The sequence below is a fragment of the Aricia agestis genome, chromosome 14 (assembly GCF_905147365.1).
Source record: "Aricia agestis chromosome 14, ilAriAges1.1, whole genome shotgun sequence".
NCBI classification, from domain to species: domain Eukaryota; kingdom Metazoa; phylum Arthropoda; class Insecta; order Lepidoptera; family Lycaenidae; genus Aricia; species Aricia agestis.
This window is the reverse complement of record NC_056419.1, coordinates 15112369-15128512: the sequence shown is the minus strand read 5'-3', so window position 1 is coordinate 15128512 and position 16144 is coordinate 15112369. Positions and strand designations below refer to the sequence as shown.

Genomic DNA, 16144 nt, shown 5'->3' with positions numbered 1-16144 from the left:
ATCACTGGAATTCTGAGCTACACCTGTATCTGTTCGCTCTGGGTTTAATTTTAGCATTGTCCTTTAAATCTTTTAATTCTAAATTCAAAAGTTATACAAGCCATGATTTTAATAAGTACTTTAAAAAATGTTTTTGTACTTACCATAGAAGCGTTTAGTTCCTTTTCTCGCCACGTTCAAATAAAGCCTTGTCGAACTGTAATATAATATTAGGTTGTACTTGGGTTGTACCACAGAATAGGTAGATACTAGTACAAGTAGTTGTACCAAAGTAGGCAAAGCCTGTACCTTGGTGGTCTTAGTTTTACAGTACCTACCTACCTATTAATTTCACAAGAAGCAATTAGACGCCCTTTCGGAGTCTGATCTAGTTATGTCTTATATTCAACTGACACTGTATTTGAAACTTATTAGGTAAGTTACTTATTTAGCTACATATTACTTATTTTATATTCTATCGATGCATTATATCTGTAGGATCCAGTGAACTCACTTAGCAATTAGCATCCAGGGGACCTTAGAAAACTCTTTTTTTCTTAGGTCGGTAGTTTTTCTCATAAATACGAAAGCGAATCTGTCTGTCTGTTCGTTTCTTCTTCCGCTTAGCCAAAAGTAGATAAGTTCCGGCAAAGTGACGAATGTTTTTGCTCGGAAAATTAATGTTAGGTTGCCATGCTATAGGTACTTAGTACTTACGTCTTACCTACTTAGGTACATGAAATTCGGTGCAACGAAATTGCGGGCAGCATCTAGTAAGTAAACTTCTATTTATATTTTGACTGAGCAACTAACATTCCGTTAACTAATTAATAATTAGCAGAACGCTTTAGCCAGCCATCTGTGAGAAGCCCCGCATGCGGCCTTTCTAATTGTCAGCTTAAACACCACTTGAGTAAACTAATTAGCTTTTTAATAATTAATAAGCGAGTAGATGATGACGACGCCTAGATCAGCCGCGGTACTCACCCTTTTTAAAGTTCCGTACCAAAAGGCCAAAGGGTAAAAACGGGACCCTATTACTGAGACTTCGGTGTCTGTCCGTCTGTCTCCCTCTCCAGGCTCTCAGGCAGGTAACTGAAGAATGGTAATAGCTAGAGTTGAAATTTTCACAGATTATGTATTTCAGTTGCCGCTATAACAAATGCAAAAAACAAAATAAATTTAATATTTATGGGGGCCTTCCATACAGCGTTGCCAGATTTTTTTTGTACCAAGTCGGGACTTTGGAACTTTTTGAGTAAAAAAGCGAGATTATTCAGTCAAAAGCGGGACAAAGTAAAAAAAGGTATAAAATGAAAAGTTTTTTTGAAACTTTTATCTTTTTATTTGCGTTAAAATAACGTTTATGTGCTAAAGTAGCCAAAGAAAATCCCCTCTAGCTCCCACACTCTTATCTTCATTACGCACCTTTCTTTCTCAGCAGTCAGCACGCTGCACGTACGTTCGGGCTTTCCCCGAAAAGCGGGACTGAGCCTGTCCCGCGCGGGACATTTAATTTTGATGAAAAAATCGGGACGTCCCGCCAAAATCGGGACGTCTGGCAACTAATATAAAAATAGTAATTACGTTCCATACAACAAACGTGTTTTTTTTATATTTTTTGCTCGTTATTAATCATGACAACAGCTGGTACCCAGTGGGCACGTGTGGTAGTGGGCACACAAATGTTTACAAAATGGTAACTCAGTTTTATTTATACTTACCTTATACTTTACTTAATTATTAAAGTACAAATACAACTAAGTGTTTGTGAACAAAAAAAAAACAGGTAACAGACAGACATACACACTTTCGCATTTTTAATACTAGTATGAATATTTTAAGTAAGAAATTACCTGCAAGTGGTCGTGATTTTAGTATTTACTCAGTTATAAAGAACTTACTTCTCATACTTATAGCCTTCCTTTCATTTGCTTATCAGTTATCAGCATGACCATGGGTGATGGGCATTCTCAAAGTCCTCTACAGGTTTTTCGATACGTTGGCTCTTTTGCTGATCTGTATTATTATTATTCCTTTCGTTTTTGTAGGTTGGCTGCTGCTTCAATGATGATTTCATGATTTCAGAGCATTTAATGCACTGATCGAGTGATCGTTAAAAAGTGCTCTTGAGGTACCGTATGTTAAGAGGCCGGGTGCCATCGAAGTTGTCATACATACGTAATACCAAAATCATTCTGTCATTATTATTAAATATTTAACATGTTTGAGTTATTTTTCAGCTTAAAATAGTAATTACCTAGGTTTATTTATTTATTTATTTATTAGGCATATCAACAATATAAACACACACGTATATATTGATTACATTAATAACTACATTTTAGTGCTTATATCAATTACAGACATGCACAACATTATTTTATAACACATCTATAACCGAATGAAATTAAAGTTAAGTATATAATTAATTCTTCGATGGGAACTTCGATGGCACCCGGCCTCTTTAAGAGCTGCAACTCTTATAATAATTGAAGACACGCGTGGAAGAAGTGGGTAACTTACGCCTTTGACTTAGGACCGGGAAAATGATTTGAAATTTAAAAAAATGTGGATTCTATGTATCTAGCATACATAGAATCCACATTTTTTTATGAAATGTGATGAAGTAGGTAATTTACAGGATTAATTCGAATTATAAGGGAAAAAATGATTGCACTCATGTTGTAAAATGTTAGTTACTCACTTCATCCACTCATGTTGTCTATTTTATACATAATTATATTACAGAGTGATACTGATTTTGTTTTGAGACTTAGCAGAATGAACATATTCGAGATATACAAGAGCTCCTGTGCGCAATCGTATAAAAAGTTTTTTAAGAAGTAAAATTTGTTTTAGGAGCTTCTTATTCAGTCTTATAACGCCGAACGGTACAAATTATTATCATTCTGTATTTAAAAATTAAAATGAACAGCCACAAGCCTCAGTGTACAGTCTACCACGACCATGATTTTGTGTACTTTAACATTTAGGCACACTCTTCAATATTTAAAACTAATCTTTATCATTATCTTTATAGGTATGTACTATTTACTATTAAGGAATAAGGGTAAGAGCACATATTATCAACTTATAAATAAAAAACAGATATCCCGAAATTGCGTTTATTTTTCTTTTTACGCGATCAGCTTTTTTTCTTTTTTAAACAAATACTTAACAAATATTTAAAAAAAACCGCGCAAACATCACGCCCGATTTTTATAAAATTGTTAAAATTAGACATTTTAGAACATTTTGTGATATAATTTTTAAGTTTTACACCGGAATAGATTGATATAAGATACAGTCCACATTGCAATAAGAAGGGGGCTTTTTTATTCTTAAATAAAACATAAATTTTACAATATATTACTTTTTAATTACATTAGTCATCACATACCTACAGATACTCATATACCTAATGTTTTACAACACAAAAATACATATTACAATATAGACTGTACCTTACATAATATTATTCAATTATTAGCGCATGTTTTGACAATTATACCTTTTGTTATATCATTTTATTTAAAAAGAAGAAGAAGTAGGCTAAAAAAAACTCTGTAGATCGTCATCTCTGCACAGTAACGAAATTTTAATCTTTTTTATCTAATTTCGATCCCGCTGTTCCATATTTAATTCAAATATAATTGAAAAAATCTTATTATGATTAGATCCTATTTTTAACATGATTATTGTAGAATTTTTAATCAAAAACTCTTACTATTTAAATTTTAAACTGTTTAGCCTTTGTCTTTAAATAACAGTTTTGTCTTCAGATAAAAATTATAATTGAACATTTTACTGAATCAAAAACTTTTTTAATTTAACAAATTATTGCGACTTTTAATTAATATGCATAGACAAATAAAGAAAAAAAGCCATACATTATTGGGAATTAGAATATTAAAGAAAATTAATTACTCTGTGTCTTCTAAAACAAAACAAAAACAAAAAAAAAACGTACAGTAACTCTGATTGGATGAAAAAAATGATTGGCCAATCACTAACAACTACTAATTTGTTTGAAATTAATATCAAGTTATTACACACAAAAAAAACCTATTAAATTAAAATTATATTAATCTTCATATAGAAATAATATTTATCTCTATCAGTACGATTTAAAAATATGTACACTCCTATAATAACTTTGAAAACAACAAGTTTTTTTAAGCAAAGATATTATTTAAATCTTTATTTACTCATATAATATCTGTGGCTGTTTAATTTTTTGAATTCTACGTAGAAATGTTTTATACATATTTATTTACACATTGAACTACTACCTACTTAACCTATTCTCAATTTTGGCTTTTATGTTTTTTAAATAGAATAAATTATCACAAGGTGCATATTCATCTGATTAATCTACATAATATTAATATTGCCTATTAGTCGAATTCACATTCAAAAGGTGCTTATTATATTTTTCGTATTTTATTAGAAAATAACTTTTAATTAGACCATACTTTTAAAACTCCTTTCTTAGGAGTTCTGTACTTACCATAAAATATTTCATTATTTTATTTTTGCTTTTATTATGAATATTTGAGGCTCTATATTATAGTTATTTTTTTATAAGCAAAACTTATACTGTATCAGTCTCACTTTTTTATTTATAATATTTACACAAGATATTATTTTTGTTACAAGAATAAGCAAAGATTTTGAATGTGAATTGACCATTTGCACCTATTCGAAGCTTATCCTAGTCCGATATATTTCTTGACTTATTTTTTTATATTTTTATCAATCAATAACATTAATAAACGGTGGTATACACGCTACATGACTACCGCTTTCAAGACATTGCTAACTTTGCTATTGCAAATGGGACATCGCTTTGCCTTGCGCCACACTTTAATGGCGCACTTGTAGCAACAGCAAATGTGAGCTATGCGGCCGTGGACGAACACACCCGACTTCGGCTCGGACAGGCAAGTGATACACATATCCGATTTATAGTTATCATCGTTCGACGCGATCTCCGATTTGGGATCTATACGATCTATTTGATCTATGGAGACGGCGGGATCGCTGATCGTTTTGTGCAGAGCGACGACTTCCGAGTCGGAGTCTGACTCGGATTCCGACTGACTGAGTCTACTGCGTTTGTCATTTTTGTCGCTGTCTGAGGAGTGCTTGCGTTTGCGAACATTACGCGGCCGGCTCAGTTCAGACTGCGACCGAGGAAGTTCCTGAGACCGAGCGAGTTCCTCAGAGTGAGTAAGTTCCTGCGACTGAGTGAGTTCCTGAGACTGAGTAAGTTCAGACTTCTGCGACTGAGTGAGCTCACTGAGCATGTCTATGCCGGAATCCTGTGAAAGCGGTGGGGGCGGGTCGACACGTCGCGCCTTGCGCCTCGGTCGGGGCGGGAACAAATTTTTACGTACCTAAAATTTTTTTTATAAACATTATTAAAATGGTTGATTTTTTTTCGGGTTGATGTTACTTTTTAGAGATTTCTTTTTGGGTTTCATTTAAACATTTATGATTTTTAATTCATAAATACATAATTATATAATACTACAATGCATAAAATATGTAACATAACATTTTGTTAAAAATATAGAGAAAAGAACAACACCAAGGAATCGTTTTTTCGTGGAATGGACAGACCGAATGTTTGAAAACTATTGTTTTCGAAAGCCAAAAACAAAGGAAATAGTAGTCGTACTTTCATAACATAATGCATAATACATACATTATACAAGCATAATACATAATAAGAGCACGGTTACAAACTGCAATCTGCATGCATGGATGTTAGGGAATAATGATATGGATTAGTTGGTGTATTTAAATATTAAAATAGCCATCCCATCCATACATAGACGATATGAGTTAGCACAAATACGATTATATTCTTATTAATGTCTTGTTCTCCTGCGGAAGAGTATTCCTCTTTCCAAGCTATTTTAACTTTTTAAAGTGGACAAAGAATTTATTTGCCTTTATTAGAAATATTATTTTCTTTGCAAAGTTTGCAAGTCGCAGCGCTAGGGAAACGGCGCTTTGGAATGCTCAAGGCTTGGTAATACCTATCGCCCCATTTGCATTGTCTCCATACCCAATCGTTAGTGTTTGTATGCGTGTTACGGCTCTCAGCCTAGCCAACTTATCTCGGGTTTCTTAGCCAAAATTTTTGACTCAGAAAATTTCTAGAAGTCGACCAGACGGATACCGTCGTCACATTCTAACACAGTTTAAAACTGTTATAGATGAGATTTCTGCTTCAAGCAACGCTTTCAATGCGGCCAAAGTTGCTTTGTTTTTTTTTTTTTGGCCAGGGTCAGTGAACAACCAAAGATGACGAAGATCACTGCCAGAATAGCGTGGCTCTTAAGTGCACTTTATAAAGCGTATACGTTCAGGCTACAGCTGCGCCTACCATATAGCGATTGTAAACTTCCCCAAAAAGCAATATTTACCTGTCGGTTGTGGCCCCAGAGTCCAGCCAGATTACGTTGTGGACATTATTTGGGACCTTCCCTTTAAGGGAGGACCGGAAAGTTCTCCCTGAATGGCACAGGATCTTGGTAAAGCTTTGAAAATCTCCACACATGATCATAGCTTATGCACCATCAAAGAAATCAATTCATACGCAGACGGCGGACTCGCGTCGCGTCTTGGATGGGTTATGTTGACGCGTCTCATCTGTCGACTGGGTTTTACATAACGCGACCAAATAACGAAGGTCCACCATCTACCTATGAATCAACTTATGACAACAACTGATAGTACAAAGCCGAGACATATGTCTCTGGAAGACTGTTGTAGCTGTCCAAGAACAGTGGACGTCCGTTCTTATTGGACAGCTGCCAGCCCTACTCTCCCTGTGCTTTAATGCTACGCAACGCAACCATAAGTGGCCATTGGTCTCATAAGAGCACACCGAAGTGATGCCTTCAACCGAAGGTTATGGTTTTAGAGCTAACATCTACAGCAAGAATCCAGGGCAAATCTGTGTACTTCCGTAATGTGCACGATGAGTCCCTTGTCTAGAGTAACACCTTGGTTCTGCTGGTCACAACTCACAGCACACATCAACTCGGCAAGGAATCGTCATCGCCTCGCTGGAATCCAGGCGTCAACCTAACTCCAACTCGGCTACGGTTAGGCAATACTGCGCTTGCAGCTTGTCGACCACTGACGGACGTTTGTATCCAAACGTTAATCGTGACAGGGGTAAAAGTAAACGACAAGTCGTAACACCGGGGACGCCGAGCTGTAAGCGCGGTTCGAGCATATTCCGAGGCGAGGCGATAGCGTAACTATTCCGATTAGTGTACGTTGCAAAGTGTTACTCTGTTACTTTTAGTCTTTAGTAGTTTTCTCAGTTACTTTTAGTCTTTCTAACTTTCCATTTTTGTTCGACGACTTTTAAAGCTGATTGCATGAACTATTCATTCTGTTCTGACGTATTTTATAAATCAGATTCCCATGTTTTCATTCCATTCTATCCATGTTCTTAATTCTATAATATGTTATTCTCTTTATATCTAAGCTTTGTCTGATTTTCCAATGATTAATAGATTTTCCAACGATTATATCCATGTTCTTAATTATGTATATAATTCTCTTTATATCCAAGCCTTGTTTGATTTTCCAATGATTCATAGAATCTGTTCTAGTATCTAGTTTCATAGAACCAAATTTGTAGTCCATTGCCATTGTGATTCCTGGACAAAACAAAATATAAGTAATTATAACATTATTATTACATGCATAATATAGCATGTTTGACTAATATTATTGACTTCACTTATAATATACCTCTATAAATGTAGTTTTTATATAAGTACGTATTTGATTTTATTTTCTTGTTATTTATTTCTCAGTTTTTCTTGTAGTTATTCAGTTTTGCTTTATTTTTTTTTAATTGTAGTTATAGTTTCAAACCTTTTATGGGGTTAATTTTTGTTAAAGGATTTTGCTTAAATTTACCATACTTAATATATTTTTAATTTCCACTGTCTCGTCCAATTTATATTTTTTATTGAAAGCTACTGTTTGTCTTTTTGATCATTTCAAAATGAGCCGAAAATTTCTCATAGTGATATAATTATGCAATCTGCAACATTTGAATATTTTTCGCCAAATATTATGTTTTTTCCTTGTTATTGTGATTATGATTTCGATTTTTTTTAGCACCAAGCAACATCTTCTACAACATATACTCTATAGCTTTGATTTTATAATATTTTTCTTATAATTCTGAATTATTTCATTATATTTTGTTTTTCAATGTCAATTCTATCACATTTTCGAAACAAACCAAAAAGAAGGTACTGTTCGTGATCTGGGAGCACGGCAGTGCCCCAGCCAAGCTTTTTAGCAAATTATAATTTACAGTTATTTATTTACTGTAAAAAATCTTATTTCTTCAAAATATGCCTTTAGCTTTTTAGTTTTAAATTGTGCCTGTTTTTTGTTATTCCAAGTTTTCTTATACTTTGGCACAAAAATGACAACAACAGAATATTTGGTGGCTGTTTCACAATCTTCTGATAAGTGAGGAAAAATTGTATTGATTCTTCTTTTAAGCATTAACTCTCACAATTTTTTAAGCTTGTGGAGTGCAGCTTCATTTATATTCTGTATCTTCACTTGACATAAAACTAGAAAGTCACAACTCACAACACATAAAAGGCAGACTCTATTACTGAACATAGAGCTCAAATTACCTTGAAACACTTCTGACAGTAGCGATAGGCCGGATCGTTGTTTGTCGCGCGACAAGACGCGCAGTGCCAGTAATCGTGGTAGTCGAGCTCGCTGTCGCTCGAGTCGGGTGCGCGCTCGGAGTCCGCCAGCTGGAGTTCGCCGTCGTCGCCCATCGAGACCTCGATCACGCGCGTCCGGATTATGTCGCTCTGTAACGTTAAAAGAGGTTTATTACGGTTTGTTTTGCTACAGTTTTTTAATAATATAATTTAACAATAATGATATAAAGACATATAAATCTGAGAATTGAGATTACACCCAGTTTTTTCCCTATTTTTAGAAGACTTGCCTAGAAAGGGTAGAAACTTTATACTTAATTTTACTGACTTCTCACTGATCAACACAATGCGCTCTGCTTTACATTACTTTTATACGCGAAGGTATGATTTCACTCCGTCAAACCAGCCGATATCTCGAACACCGAAACATACAATAAAATAATGTATACTCACATCACTACCTCCCGACGAATCATCAATATCCAGGTCGTCATCGGCATCTGTGACCGGCTCGTACTCGACGCCCTCCTTGTCGCTGTCCGACTCTGTGTCTGTCGTGTCGCGCACTACATCTACAAACAGCGACAACTTCAGAGTAATGTGACAATATGGGGCCATTTTGACTTCAGGTTTTCTTTTTTTTTCGGGTTGTCTGAACATGTTTTTTTTTTTTGCCAATGTGTACTTTTCTTTATAAGATTGTATTGTAATCGTTTTTCTTTTTTTTATAGGTTGTGATTTTTTTCAGATTGTCATGTAAGTATATTTTTTGTTTTTCTTTTGTTTTTTTTGTACTTTTTTTTTTAATCATGCAATGCAACATACAACATACAAAACTTATGCTACGGTTTATTATGATGGAAGTCGAGTCAACAAAAATGTTGTCAATAGTCAGTGAAAAAGATGATGGATGAGTCAAGACTCAAAAGATATAAGGAAAGATCAGACGAAAACCAAATATATATAACAGACTATCGAGAGAAGAGAGCCAGGAATCAGTATTGAAGAAAATAATAAAGAAACAGATAAAATACTTCGCAGGAAAGGTCCAAGGCCTTGGGAATAAGGAAAAAAGTGTAAAGATGAAGTACTTAGTCAGTTTATGAGTCGAAATCGTCAAGTATGAATCAAACTACATCTAAACTAATTTGACAAAAAAAAACTAAACTATGGAATATCCAGATATTATAATAAAAATTAACTTATACTAAGTAATAACTACAAGAAATCATCTGTCGAAAATTAAAATAGAGTTGCCAGATTTTAAAGCAATGAATAATGTCAACAATTATTAATGACAAAAATTGTTAGACCAAAAACCCGAACTATGACTTATTAGAACTTTTGATTGTTAAAAAAAACAAACCAAACGTTAGAAAAGCGTATAATACACAATAAACCTCCTCCTATTTTTTAAAGTTGGTATAAAATTTGATATTTTGACTAAATTGACTCTGGCAATCCTATTTGAAACACAATTTTATGTTAATCAACAAAGTCCACACAGCAAAAATCGACAGTTCGTTTCAATCACTTAAACACGAAACTTTCATATGTCTGGCAACACAGTAATCACTTCAAATTTCAAAAGCATGATAAGCGGCCATTTTCTTCCGATATCCTGATGTCCCCTGGATGATGATTGATCATTCGTGACGATCGCCCATCTGGCAAGATATCAGCATGTTAGTGTGATATACAAGCTCATGCAACTAATGCCAGGTTTCAGAGGTTTTGGACAGAACTTTTTTGTCTAGCGCTTATGATTTTGGCTTTGGATTTTGGCGGCATTGATTGCTTACTTTTTTCAACCGTAAGCATAAAGTTAGCATATGTACCTAGCGGAATAGAGAAACAAAGGCCTGAGCAAGAGAGATGTCACTATCAGTAACACTGCGTGGTAAAAAGAGACGTGTGATACATAACAGCAGCACTCTTTCTTTGACGTCCAGTCGGCACGTGCCGCACTTTGACAATTTAATCTCATAGAAATCATGTTCAATCATGCTTGTTTAAGTGTATACGTGCACATATTTTTACACACAGATGAAACCAATTTCGGTTTCGTTTGACAAATGACAGCTCGAGATTGTTGCTCTATTGCGCTAGGTATATTAACTTTATGCCCGTAAGCAATTACGCCCGCGCCGCTGATATAGATAAACTACTGTCAACAAAACCTCAAAAACCCGCCAATAACTTAACAACTAATAATAACTGGAACTAAGTTAGAAGTTAAGGAGGAAAGGATCACGAATTCACGATGAATTTTTTTCACAATCAGGCAAAAACTACTGAACGGATTTGTATAAAATTTACAACTCAATATTTTTATTCCAAAAATACAAGTTCGTTCGCAGTAATTTAGAAAAAAAATTATATTTTATATGTATTATTTGCTCTTCATGAATTTAAAAAATACGATAGAGATTCGCACCGGAAATGAAAACAGGTTTCTTGAATTTGATACTTACTAAAACAGTCTAAAATCTAAATTTATTACGTACCATTCTTGAATATTATAGCCTTATTTCTGGATAGGGATTGCAATCCAGCGTACTTTTCCATCCGGACCGGATTTGACCGGATTACCGTCAATTTCATAAATCCGGCCGGAATTATGAAATTGAACTAAAACCGAAAATCATCCTATTTTTGCTTTCTAATTCAAAAACAAGGCATATATGCATCACTTGTAGCTGATTACTGCAATATTTTCAAAGCGCGATAACCACTCTTTAAAAACTGTAGAGCATGGAATAATATTTTAAATGTCCGTATGGTTGCTCAAGCACATTACGGCAGCCGACTAGGTTGCAATAATGCCGTAATTCTAAAGAAAGAATTACGGCATTATCGCAACCTAGTCGGCCTAGCCTAGAAGAATGAGCAGGTTAATTGCACCCTCCCCACCACCATACGTAGCTGTAGTCAATGGCGAGTTGATATTTAACGATATAAACTCGCCATTGACTATGCTCATTATTTAAAAGCGTTATAATAGAGCTGCTGCGGTTCCGTAGTACCGCTAGTTTTTGATAATGTATGTATAGTCAATGATTATACATTTATGACGTATTTTACACTACTAACAACATCATCTCAGTCACGTCGAAAGGAATTTTCGTTCAAATTTCAAATTTGAACGAAAAGTTCCTTTATACTTCATCGAATACATTTTATTTAGATGATCGACTATTACTCAATAACTTTGAAGTCTTCTTAGCCGTGATAATTCTCCTTTTAAATTCAGCACATTTTTTACTCTCGTGATTTTTTCACATTTCTAGTAGCAACCGTTTAGCTGGTAGAAGGGGGGACACTGGACTGGACGGGACGATTTTTTCCACTTTAAAACTTCATATTGCACAAATGGATCCCTAAATCGGAAAATGATCTAAGAATACTCATAATATTTTTTAAAACCTATCCAACGAACACCCCACACGCGAAAAAAATTTATCCCCGCTTCATGTGTATGGGAGGTACCAGGTAGGTAAAATATATTTTTAAGATTTTATATACCATTTTGTTGGAATCATTAATATGTATATTCATGCCAATTTACAGCATTGTAGGTCCTATATATAATCTCTGAGCAAAACCGCGGACAGACAGACCGAAACTATAATGGTTCATTGTTCACTACAGAACCCTAAAAATGTGAGAAAAAGCTTATCTAGGGGTAACGCATTTAACGTAAGTTATTCATCAGTTTGCCACAAATTAAAGTATATTATTATTTTTAGTAATATTCCACGAAATATACCTCAACTTGTAAGTACATGAATGAGTGTACGCATAGGCATGCGCAGCACGGCATACACTCATTCATTTACTTACGGATTGATGTTTATTTCGCGGAATTTTGCTAAAAATAATAATATACAAAATTTTAAGCTATGGATATCCGCAAAGTAACGCCTGATTCTATTAACTATTGCCACAAATCGCTAACACCGGATCCGGTAAATTGGGACCGGATCCGGTACCCGTAAAATGACGCCGGATACGGCAATTCCCGGATCCGGTTTTCCGGATTGCAATCCCTATTTCTGGAATGCTGTGTTCAATGGTTTGTTACAGGGTACGTTTTCCGTGTCATGGGGCTACAGAATTCTCGAAACAGTCGGTCGACACTCGACGGGTATTAGCGACAAAAAATGTTAAAAAAAAGTGCATCGGCTCAAGATAAGTCATTTAAAATCCCATTGGATTTTAAGTTCGATGTTTAGAATTTAGTTAAAGTAGACAAAAGTTAACTGTCGCTCGACTCTCGACTAGTCTCGAGCCGCTATTTTGGCTGGGGCCTGGGGTTCACGACCCCATTCCGTTAAGTCACGTTTCTATTGCAAGTTGCATGCTGTCGCCTGTCGGAGCTGCATGGACATGTCTGAACACGCGACCTGACTCACTGCCAGCACCGACAATTATCTATAGAGGCAGTAGGGTTGGCGATTCGAAGTATTTTAGATAACATTAGCCTTTACGTACCTTGCTTTTCTGATATGATGTAAAATGGTAAGAATTTTTTTGTGATGAAGAAATCTATAGGTAGCTTATCAACCGAAGAAAGAAGTTTTACCGCAACTTTTATATTTAAGGACAAGTTAAAAGCATACGAGCGTAATTTTGTAATCTAATACCTTCCTACTAATAAATTATTTATTTATTAATTAAAAAAAAAACTTTTCCATACCAAATTTTTTTTTGGATTGATTTATGTACTTACATATTTTGAAATATAAATTAATTACCACAAAACGAGCAAGTTACAAGTTACATGATTTTTTACATGCTGGCAAGTGACAACTTTATTTGCAAACCACTCAAGAGACACGCTGCGTCTCGCCTCGTCGCGTAGCGGTCTGAATTGACCCTAAGTTTTTTTGAGTTTTGAATTTTTTTTGCCGCCGATTTTGGCGGTGCGGTGCCGCAACGCCAAAAGTAGTAGTGCTAAAAGAGTTACTTATTTATTTTATGGGCACATTGACATAATATTAAGTATACGGACATTCTATATACAGTTGCAGATATAATAGTGAAGCACATTTCAATATTATTGCAATAAGATTATGGCTCAATTATTTCCATTATGTTCTTGACGCTTGTCCTTATCTAAATATTATTAACTTGATGTGCCTACAGGCTACAACTAAGTCATTGAACATTGATAAAATGTAATAAGTAATAACTAATAAATAAGTACATAAAAATTGTATAAATACTATTTTTGGAATTAATTCAAAATGAACTTTTCTAGATTCTTTCAACTATAAATCTCATACATCATTTTCTTTTTCAAAAGTTGATTAAAGGTATAAAAAAAATCATGAAAAATAAAATGGATGATAAGAAGCAGGCAATACTTACCATCAACTAATAAAATGTTAAAACACAAGACCTACCTGTTTCCTGGCCCTGCACGCTATAAATGCTCTCATGTGAGCCAGATCTTCTCCATGGATGTCCTGGAATATTATGTTTACGATAAGCCCACTAAACTCAGGCAATCTTTTTTTTATTGACATACTGTTCTTTGTCATACATTTATAAGTAAAAACAATACAGTACAAAGGGATATGATGTTATGTTATTATGTATACTAGCGATATGTTACTAATTATACCTCGATCATAGGTATCGCAGACACAATAGATTTTCAATTGTTATGCGGCAGCTGGGTGCCGTTTGGGGATTGATGTGTTAAACAGAATAAATATTAAATAGCCTTCCAACTATAAGCTATTTTTTTTAAAACTGCTTTCATTTAAAAAAACCTTCTGTGCCTTAGCACATTTGTATGAAACAGAGCTGATTTATTTATAGATAGAAACAATAAAATAGAAATACTCAAAAAGAATATCTATATATATAAAAATGGATTTTTAAATGTGTTAGTCGCCCTAAAACTCGAAAACGGCTGGACGGATTGGGCTGATTTCAGTCTTAAAGTATTCGTAGAAGTCCAGGGAAGGTTTTAAAGTGACACGAAGTTCACCGGGACAGCTAGTTAATATATATTATGATGTACATAATCCAAAAGTTTGTTATATTATTTGGATAGCATGAGTTGCTGTTGCTTATATTATTTGTATAGCACGACGCGCAGCGCAGACGTGTGCGTTACTGCATATAATTGCATAGGTTCCATTTCCATGTACTAAAACGTGTGTCACAGATAGTCTGTCGTCTCGTCTGCGCTGCACCTTATGATTCTGCAATATAATAATGCAATATGATTCTGGAATAAATAATCACCATATCTTATCATTTAGTATGTGCTGTCAGCTTGAGAAAGGAAAGAAGTCATATTGAAATTGCTTTACACAATAAATCATTATATTTTTTCATTAAACCACTTATTCCACTTGTCCTATTTAAGAAGTCCTAGCTAGGATCCTAAATCGGAAAAAAATGTGGCTCCTGAATGACTAAATCAATGTTGCCAGATGGTTTCAACCTTTTATCTGTAGTGGGAACTGGGAACTGTTAAATCTGTATTAAAGTCAATTTATATTATGTTATAAGATCTGGAATCCATTCGTGGGTAATTTCTTATGTCTGCTGGTTCCAAGTAGTTCAGAAAGTTCATAATTCTTAATTTTACATGGAGAAAAATTCTTTCAACCATCTTTTTCGCCTTTTATTTATTTTTATTTTCATTGAGCCAACAGCCCAAGCCTATGACAAGACCAATTTTTTGTTGCTTTGATAGAACTGGAGCCATTAAGAAGAGGTCTGACCAAATTGACACCTGATTTAGTCACTAAATTAGGACAAGTGGAATAAGAAGCGAACTAATTATTAGGTATATGTATATAAGTAGGATCCTAACTAGGACTTCTAAATAGGACAAGTGGAATAAGCGCTTAATGTAGCCTGTATTTACTTTTTAGTTTTTATAGCACTAGATATTAACTATAGTCTATAAGTTGCCTATGCCCGCATACGCCAGCAAGTTTGCAATTTCTTAGAAATCTTAAATTTCGGCGGTAAAAAGACAGCTAAGGAAAATAACTGAAATGTAAACTAGTTGTTATTTAGTCAGTGAGTCAATCATCATAATATTATGGAGGGAAAGACTACTACAATACTATATAATACTACGAAAACAGGGCGTAAACAAGGTACAACCTTGAAGGACAAAAGTTGAATCAAGTAATCAACTGACAAGTTTTTTGCAATCTTGCTCACCTGGAGAACACGATGCTATCGATGCTGTCATTATAACTACCGAGTTCCGTATACCAACAACGTCCAAACTTTAATTTCTCGTGGACTTTAATGAAAATGCAATAATTAGCACTTTATCACCAGACACAAGTACCTACACCAAATCAAAGAGATAAAAATCACTATTCGCACCAGCGTCCAACCACCAAATTCTGAATTCAACACAGGTCCTGTGCACAGGTCACAGATACCTA

The 16144-nt window shown here is 34.6% G+C and overlaps 1 protein-coding gene across 2 annotated transcripts in view; it reads right to left on the bottom strand.

The window, feature by feature from the left end:
* LOC121733855 (E3 ubiquitin-protein ligase Mdm2-like) overlaps positions 1 to 16144 on the bottom strand; it is a 26579-nt gene extending 10435 nt beyond the window's left edge. Inside the window, exons 1-5 of one of the 2 annotated variants that reach the window (XM_042124238.1) lie at positions 15912 to 16144; positions 14123 to 14185; positions 9168 to 9286; positions 8676 to 8864; positions 3938 to 5381 (exon numbers count right to left, since the gene is read on the bottom strand). In XM_042124238.1, coding sequence (XP_041980172.1) covers positions 4773 to 5381; positions 8676 to 8864; positions 9168 to 9286; positions 14123 to 14185; positions 15912 to 15942 — 1011 coding nt within the window. In that variant the 5' untranslated portion in view covers positions 15943 to 16144 and the 3' untranslated portion in view covers positions 3938 to 4772. The remainder of the gene's footprint in view (positions 1 to 3937; positions 5382 to 8675; positions 8865 to 9167; positions 9287 to 14122; positions 14186 to 15911) is intronic. The other variant, XM_042124239.1, reaches the window with a different exon arrangement.